Below are 10,000 nucleotides of genomic sequence, written 5' to 3' on the forward strand. Positions count from 1 at the left end.
AGAGTGTCCATTATTGAATCTTCGAATGAAGAGATTGAGATGAAACTCAATGATGTTGTTGTTTATAATCTCTCTCAATGACATTCTCTCCTGTTCCGTATGATAACACTCCCTCTCTCCTCCTCTCCATAGATCGCATGGCCAGCCACACCCTCAAAGCGTGACGAGTGCAAGTGGGCGGGGAAAGACCTCGGGGTAAGTTCTGCGAGTCACCTTATAACCACTTATGTCACTCTTATGTAGCCTAACACAATAGGTGGATACATGTGGTGTATGTTACCTGCAGGCTATACTTTAACTTGTCAGCACACAGCTTATGCAGGGGAATGTAACTAGCATGTCTGACATGCTGTTAGCGTGTTATCATTAGTAACCTACGTAACTAGCATGTCTGACATACTGTTAGTGTGTTACCATTAGTAACCTACGTAACTAGCATGTCTGACATACTGTTAGCGTGTTACCATTAGCAACCTACGTAACTAGCATGTCTGACATGCTGTTAGTGTGTTACCATTATTAACCCATGTAACTAGCATGTCTGACATGTTGTTAGTGTGTTACCATTAGGAACCCATGTAACTAGCATGTCTGACATGCTGTTAGTGTGTTACCATTAGGAACCCATGTAACTAGCTTGTCTGACATGTTGTTAGTGTGTTACCATTAGGAACCCATGTAACTAGCATGTCTGACATGCTGTTAGTGTGTTACCATTAGGAACCCATGTAACTAGCATGTCTGACATGCTGTTAGTGTGTTACCATTAGGAACCCATGTAACTAGCATGTCTGACATGTTGTTAGTGTGTTACCATTAGCAACCTACGTAACTAGCTTGTCTGACATGCTGTTAGTGTGTTACCATTAGTAACCTACGTAACTAGCTTGTCTGACATGTTGTTAGTGTGTTACCATTAGCAACCTACGTAACTAGCATGTCTGACATGCTGTTAGTGTGTTACCATTAGGAACCCATGTAACTAGCATGTCTGACATGTTGTTAGTGTGTTACCATTAGGAACCCATGTAACTAGCTTGTCTGACATGCTGTTAGTGTGTTACCATTAGGAACCCATGTAACTAGCATGTCTGACATGCTGTTAGTGTGTTACCATTAGGAACCCATGTAACTAGCATGTCTGACATGTTGTTAGTGTGTTACCATTAGCAACCTACGTAACTAGCATGTCTGACATGCTGTTAGTGTGTTACCATTAGGAACCCATGTAACTAGCTTGTCTGACATGTTGTTAGTGTGTTACCATTAGGAACCCATGTAACTAGCATGTCTGTAAAGTTGTTAGTGTGTTACCATTAGGAACCCATGTAACTAGCTTGTCTGACATGTTGTTAGTGTGTTACCATTAGGAACCCATGTAACTAGCTCGTCTGACATGTTGTTAGTGTGTTACCTGCAACATTAATAACCTATAATAACCTAACATTAATAAATAATAACAATTAATGACCTGCAACATTAATAATAATATTTTTCCACGTCGTGTCGTCAGATGGAAACATTTAGAAGATGTTTGTTGTGCAAATGATGTGGAAGCGACATTATAGCAACATTGATCCAAACTAGCATAGCTGTCGTTGCTAGTAGTCTCCATGACCTTGTGGTCCGCTGGAAGCGTTCCTTCCCCGCTGTGTGTGTTTGTTGGTTCTGTTGGCACGCCGGCAAGAACGCAGTACATCACATCACTCTGTTTATTTATCTACCAATGTTCTGCATGCACAGCTGAACTCAGTGTGTGTGTCTATGTGTGTGTTTGAGAGAGAGAGATGAAGTGAGTGTGTGTGGGTGTGCCGTCTGATTGTGTGCGTTATCGCAGAGAGAGAGAGAGAGAGAGAGAGAGAGAGAGAGAGAGAGAGAGAGAGAGAGAGAGTGTGTTGTATGTATCAGATTGTGTGTGTTATCTCATGTGGGGTTTACACACAACCCTCGTGTTGTATCTGCTTCTAATTTCATGGCTGAGTGCACATGCAGTGGAGGGGAGGGGGCTCTAGGATTATGTGGTATTACGTAGTTCAGTCCATAAATCACAGAGGTTCCACTTGGGTCATAGTCTGTGGCAGGTTTTTGGGTTATAAACATAGCACTGCCCTAACACAGATACATACAGACATTCCTGCTGTACACATGACCAGATACACACACGTGTACTCTATAACACACACACACACAGATGCATGCGCGCATTCACACACACACATTGATGAGGCATTTGCATGCTGTAAAAATGTTTACTCTAGAAAATGAGGCAATGAAAGCTGCGTTTTTGTGGGCACGAATGCTTGATTAGGACATTACAAAAGCATTCCTAGCTCCTAAGTGGTGAATTTCTCCAGTCAATTTAGAGCCCTGGAACAAATGCAACAGTACAGCACTCTCTGCCCAAATGTCTTACTGGTGATTCACTGGGCTTTGTACAAGATGACTCAGTAGGTTGGGTATGATTCAGTCAGGAACGTGACTCATTTGATTCGGTTATGGATTATTGCCCAATCCCATAGCCCACGTGGACTCGTGGAGATCTGAGAGAGTTGATTGTAGCGATGGGGGATTGATACAGTTACATATCGTTACATATTATTGTTGGACGATATTATATTGATATTTGAACTCAGTTGCCAGAGAGGAGGAAATTGCTCAGAGATTTCATCATGAGGCCAAGGGTGACTTTAAAACAGTTTGAGTTTAATAGGAGAAAACTGAGGATGGATCAACAACATTGTAGTTACTCCACAATACTAAGCTAATTGACAGAGTGAAAACAAGGAACCCTGTTCAGAATAAAAATATTCCAAAACATGCATCCTGTTTGCAACAAGGCACTAAAGTAAAGCAATTCACTTTTTGTAAGTGGAATGCAGCTAAGCACAGGTAAAATCCTAGAAGAAAACTTGGTTCTGTCTGGGAGATGAATTCACCTTTCAGCAGGACAATAACCTAACACACAAGGCCAAATGTTCCTGAGTGGTCGAGATACAGTTTTGACTTAAATCTACTTGAAAATCTATGGCAAGACCTGACCTGAACATGGTTGTCTAGCAATGATCAACAACCAATTTGACAGAGCTTGAAGAATTTTGAAAAAGTTAATGGGCAAATGTTGCACAATCCAGGAGTAGACAGCTCTTAGAGACTTACCAAGATAGATTCACAGCTGTAATCAATGCTAAAGGTGCTTGTACAAAGTATTGACTCAGGGGTGTGAATACTTATGTAAATTAGATATTTATTCATTTTATTTTCAATACATTTGCAAAAAAAAAATATGTTTTTTTTACTTGGGGTTCATTATGTGGTATTGTGTCAATTTAATCCATTTGGAATTCAGGCTATTACACATTAAAATGTGGAATAAGTCAAGGGGTATAAATACTTTCTAAAGGCAAAATGTTCAAATCAAGAATCGAATCGCAATACATTTAGAATCACAATACATATAGAATCACACTACATATATAATCACACTACATATAGAATGACACTACATATAGAATCACAATACATATATAATCACACTACATATAGAATCACACTACATATATAATCACACTACATATAGAATCACACTACATATAGAATCACACTACATATAGAATCCCTATACATATAGAATCACTATACATATAGAATCACAATAAATATAGAATCACTATACATATAGAATCACACTACATATAGAATCACACTACATATAGAATCACACTACATATAGAATCACACTACATATAGAATCCCTATACATATAGAATCACTATACATATAGAATCACAATAAATATAGAATCACTATACATATAGAATCACACTACATATAGAATCACACTACATATAGAATCCCTATACATATAGAATCACTATACATATAGAATCACAATAAATATAGAATCACTATACATATAGAATCACACTACATATAGAATCACACTACATATAGAATCACACTACATATAGAATCCCTATACATATAGAATCACTATACATATAGAATCACAATAAATATAGAATCACACTACATATAGAATCACTATACATATAGAATCACTATACATATAGAATCACTATACATATAGAATGACACTACATATAGAATGACACTACATATAGAATGACACTACATATAGAATCACACTACATATAGAATGACACTACATATAGAATGACACTATATATAGAATCACACTACATATAGAATCACTATATATATAGAATCACACTACATTTAGAATCACAATAAATATAGAATCACACTACATATAGAATCACTATACATATAGAATGACACTACATATAGAATCACACTACATATAGAATGACACTACATATAGAATCACACTACATATAGAATCACAATACATATAATTTCAGCACCTAAATATTGTGAGGTCCTTGGCAATTCCCAGCCCTAACAGACAAGTGATGCAGAAAATGTTGAACGGTTCAACACAGTGCAGAGTGAGTAATGATTCTCGTTTAGTTCAGAAGTTATAGTTGTATCTGCAGACTGTTGCATGTTAGGTTCACTGTGTGCTCTCAAAACACAATCAACCATCTACCTTAAACAAAGCTGCCTACTAATTCCCCCTCCTTTCAAGGGAAAGTAATCAGTTATTCCCAATAATGACCCTTCTCTCCCCAGAGGATTCAGTGGTATTCAGGTAACGACACAGTTTGTTATTATTCACCCTGAAAATTGCAGAGTAGCATTTCTGACTAGGCTGAGTAAATGTCTGTCAGTGGCACACACACAACATGCACTCAATATTACACACACACACACACACACACACACACACACACACACACACACACACACACACAGAGACACAAAATGCCTGGCTGGAAATGAGTCTAATGACCATGAGAAAATCTAAACATCTCTGTCAGTAAGATGATTAATGAGACAGTTTACAATGTATATAATAGCGATGTGAGAATGATGGAGGAAGACATTGCTTCTTCCCTGTTGTTGCCGGAACGTTACGGGAATGTTAGGAAGCCCATAAGGTAAAGTCATTAAGAAGACTTTCACACAAGTAACCCTTGTAACGGTCATGGTTGTGTACCATATAAGGTTGTGGAGCATATCTGGGTTTAGAGGTTCTTGGTTTGGTCTAACCAAAGAAATACTTGTAATGTGGGAGGTGAACGCTGGTTGAACACAGACAGAGACACTGGAACTGTTGTTGTGACTATGGGTTAGTGATAATATCCTGGGTTGACCTGTTGTTGTGACTATGGGTTACTGATAATATCCTGGGGTGACCTGTTGTTGTGACTATGGGTTAGTGATAATATCCTGGGGTGACCTGTTGTTGTGACTATGGGTTAGTGATAATATCCTGGGGTGACCTGTTGTTGTGACTATGGGTTACTGATAATATCCTGGGGTGACCTGTTGTTGTGACTATGGGTTAGTGATAATATCCTGGGTTGACCTGTTGTTGTGACAATGGTTACTGATAATATCCTGGGGTGACCTGTTGTTGTGACTATGGGTTAGTGATAATATCCTCTCTCTGGGGTGACCTGTTGTTGTGACTATGGGTTACTGATAATATCCTGGGTTGACCTGTTGTTGTGACTATGGGTTACTGATAATATCCTGGGGTGACCTGTTGTTGTGACTATGGGTTAGTGATAATATCCTCTCTCTGGGGTGACCTGTTGTTGTGACTATGGGTTACTGATAATATCCTGGGTTGACCTGTTGTTGTGACTATGGGTTACTGATAATATCCTGGGTTGACCTGTTGTTGTGACTATGGGTTACTGATAATATCCTGGGGTGACCTGTTGTTGTGACTATGGGTTAGTGACAATATCCTGGGGTGACCTGTTGTTGTGACTATGGGTTACTGATAATATCCTGGGGTGACCTGTTGTTGTGACAATGGTTACTGATAATATCCTGGGGTGACCTGTTGTTGTGACTATGGGTTAGTGATAATATCCTGGGGTGACCTGTTGTTGTGACTATGGGTTACTGATAATATCCTGGGGTGACCTGTTGTTGTGACTATGGGTTACTGATAATATCCTGGGGTGACCTGTTGTTGTGACTATGGGTTACTGATAATATCCTGGGGTGACCTGTTGTTGTGACTATGGGTTAGTGATAATATCCTGGGGTGACCTGTTGTTGTGACTATGGGTTACTGATAATGTCCTGGGGTGACCTGTTGTTGTGACTATGGGTTAGTGATAATATCCTGGGGTGACCTGTTGTTGTGACTATGGGTTACTGATAATATCCTGGGGTGACCTGTTGTTGTGACTATGGGTTACTGATAATATCCTGGGGTGACCTGTTGTTGTGACTATGGGTTACTGATAATATTCTGGGGTGACCTGTTGTTGTGACTATGGGTTACTGATAATATCCTGGGGTGACCTGTTGTTGTGACTATGGGTTACTGATAATATCCTGGGGTGACCTGTTGTTGTGACTATGGGTTAGTGATAATATCCTGGGGTGACCTGTTGTTGTGACTATGGGTTACTGATAATGCCCTGGGGTGACCTGTTGTTGTGACTATGGGTTAGTGATAATATCCTGGGGTGACCTGTTGTTGTGACTATGGGTTACTGATAATATCCTGGGGTGACCTGTTGTTGTGACTATGGGTTACTGATAATATCCTGGGGTGACCTGTTGTTGTGACTATGGGTTACTGATAATATCCTGGGTTGACCTGTTGTTGTGACTATGGGTTAGTGATAATATCCTGGGTTGACCTGTTGTTGTGACTATGGGTTAGTGATAATATCCTGGGGTGACCTGTTGTTGTGACTATGGGTTACTGATAATATCCTGGGGTGACCTGTTGTTGTGACTATGGGTTAGTGATAATATCCTGGGGTGACCTGTTGTTGTGACTATGGGTTACTGATAATATCCTGGGGTGACCTGTTGTTGTGACTATGGGTTAGTGATAATATCCTGGGGTGACCTGTTGTTGTGACTATGGGTTACTGATAATATCCTGGGGTGACCTGTTGTTGTGACTATGGGTTAGTGATAATATCCTGGGGTGACCTGTTGTTGTGACTATGGGTTAGTGATAATATCCTGGGGTGACCTGTTGTTGTGACTATGGGTTAGTGATAATATCCTGGGGTGACCTGTTGTTGTGACTATGGGTTACTGATAATATCCTGGGGTGACCTGTTGTTGTGACTATGGGTTAGTGATAATATCCTGGGGTGACCTGTTGTTGTGACTATGGGTTAGTGATAATATCCTGGGGTGACCTGTTGTTGTGACTATGGGAAAGTGATATTATCCTGGTTTGACCTGTTGTTGTGACTATGGGTTAGTGATAATATCCTGGGTTGACCTGTTGTTGTGACTATGGGTTACTGATAATATCCTGGGGTGACCTGTTGTTGTGACTATGGGTTAGTGATAATATCCTGGCATGACCTGTTGTTGTGACTATGGGTTACTGATAATATCCTGGGGTGACCTGTTGTTGTGACTATGGGTTACTGATAATATCCTGGGTTGACCTGTTGTTGGGACTATGGGTTAGTGATAATATCCTGGCTTGACCTGTTGTTGTGACTATGGGTTAGTGATAATATCCTGGGTTGACAGTAAAGTTTAACTCAAGGTTGATATCCTTCAAACCTGTCCAGTTAGATATCAATGACTTTTAGCAGCCTTTACACAACATGGCTAGTTATTCCAGATCTGGCGTTTCATTGTGACAGAGGACGACCTCATGGTGGAAACAGGTTCCACACTACGATGGTGTAACTTTTGAGTGATATACTCCGTGAATGGTTTATTTTCTATTTTCTCTTATCTGTTGAACTATCAGCCTTTAAACAAATATTTTTGACCCTTCCACTGTCCTGGCTTACCTGGCTTACTTACTACATTTAAGGTCTCATTGCTGTGAGGGACAGGGAAGCCTGAGCAGTTAGCATCCCTGAGACTAGAGGTGGCTCTGTGCAGACGGAACATAAACCTCAGGTTTAGGATTTTTATTGACACAGAAGGTCCGTATTTATTTTCTTAATGACCCGGGAAAGAGATGCGTGTGTGTGTGTATTAACCTGGAATGAGCTTTGTGTCTGTGTGTGTCTGTGTGTGTGTGTGTGTGTGTGTGTGTGTGCGTGTGTGTCAGTCAACTAAAGGTGTGTATTCCTCAGCAATGAATCGTGCCTTCCTCTTTTTAGCATGTGTGTACCCTACTGAACCCTGTAGAAGACTTACCAGAGGGCTAGAACATGAACTAATCCCATTCATCAGGGTTAGCATAAACAGTCTCCCAGCACTGGGACTATCCACATGTGCTGAGGCTGGGAGTCCAAATACCTTCAGTAAATTCAACCAGATGGATCACTACAGATCTGACGTGAATACACACACACTGACGGACGAACGGACACACACACACAAACACACACGCTCAAACGCCTACGGATGGACAGGTGGACGGTCACACACACGGACGGACACACACATGGAAACACACACGGGCGGACGGGTCATTAGAGATCTGATGTGAACATGGGATGCATCCCAAATGGCACCATATGACCTCTGGGTCTACCTATGGGCCCTGGTCAAACAGAGTGTACTGTAGAGGGAACGGGGAGCATTTAGGACAGTCATGGCCTGATTTAGCTCACAGGTGGCATTTCCTTCAGCAAAACTGAACGCCACTTCATTTCACAAGCAATTTACCACAGCAACGGGAACTGGAAACTCCTACTTCAGATTGCAGGAGCTTTCCAGTAGCGCCAACCACCAAGTCTTATTTATGCCTGGAGTGATCAAATCTGAAGTTGTTTTAGGTTGCACCTACAGCACTTTAAGACAGCTGGAGCGCGCAGACATATTGTCCTCACTATGTCCTGTAGTTAGCTCTGTATTCTAGAGCTACTTTGGTAGGCAGAATGTGGTAGCTCAGCTGATCAAGATAACTGCAGATATGATACTTAAAATAACGATTGAACTGCAATCAGCAAAACTGGACAAACCTTCTTTAGTTCCAAGTAGTTACTAGCATATTAACTGAATCGTTGCTTAATTTGCTTAGTTGTAGCTGTATATAATTACACATATACAATAAATGCTAGATGCTATGTGGACACTTAAAGATGGAGTCCGCAGGACGGGGAAACAGCGCCACTGGCCCCACCACCACCGTTGTTGTTTTTGTCGAGCTGAGGAGCGTCATGCAGCATGGAAAAACAAATAGCAGGACATACTGTGCTCTTCTGTTTCCAGTAACTTCTTAGTTGTTGTGACATCCCAAACAGACATGGCTGTTACATTATTAAGGATTCCAGCTTTAACATGTGAGTGTTGTTTGTTTGAGAGTTTGAAACTGATCAGATGTTTTTAGATTTTTTTTTATTTAACCTTCATTTAACTAGGCAAGTCAGTTAAGAACAAATTCTTATTTACTAACCCAGGGTTTGGCCGGGTTAGAGTCCCTATGAGACTCCCAATCACGGCCAGTTGTGATACAGACTGGAATCAAACCAGGGTCAGTAGTGACACCTCTAGCACTGAGATGCAGTGCCTTAGACCGCTGTGCCACTCGGGAGCCCAAGTTGATGAGATGTTGATGAGGTGTTTGTCTCTCGTCTCCTGTCAGAAAGAGTGTTCCAACTTCATCCGAGTGCTCCAACCCTACAACTCCACCCACCTGTATATCTGTGGTACAGGGGCCTTCCATCCCATCTGTGCCTACCTGGAGATGGGCAAACGGGCAGAGGTAAGGGGCAACAACACACACACACACACACACACACACACACACACACACACACACACACACACACACACACACACACACACACACACACCTCTAACCTCCAATAGAATCTAAATTGCACCAAGACAAGGGACTAGATCATTATTTTCTGTTGTGACTATTTCCCACTCATTCAGTGTTTCTAATCAATTATTTCATTTGTGCAAAGTGGGGGGGGGGGAAGCTCATTACACAGGCCCACATTAACAA

At 41.1% G+C, this 10,000-nt stretch overlaps 1 protein-coding gene across 1 annotated transcript in view; it reads left to right on the plus strand.

Moving 5' to 3' along the window:
- Positions 1 to 10,000, plus strand: part of LOC110501009 (semaphorin-3aa) — a 59,766-nt gene that overhangs the window by 29,595 nt on the left and 20,171 nt on the right. Inside the window, exons 3-4 of the mRNA XM_036957122.1 lie at positions 133 to 195; positions 9,632 to 9,751. Of these exons, the coding sequence (XP_036813017.1) occupies positions 133 to 195; positions 9,632 to 9,751 (183 nt within the window). The remainder of the gene's footprint in view (positions 1 to 132; positions 196 to 9,631; positions 9,752 to 10,000) is intronic.

Source organism: Oncorhynchus mykiss, chromosome 21 (assembly GCF_013265735.2).
Source record: "Oncorhynchus mykiss isolate Arlee chromosome 21, USDA_OmykA_1.1, whole genome shotgun sequence".
NCBI lineage: Eukaryota > Metazoa > Chordata > Actinopteri > Salmoniformes > Salmonidae > Oncorhynchus > Oncorhynchus mykiss.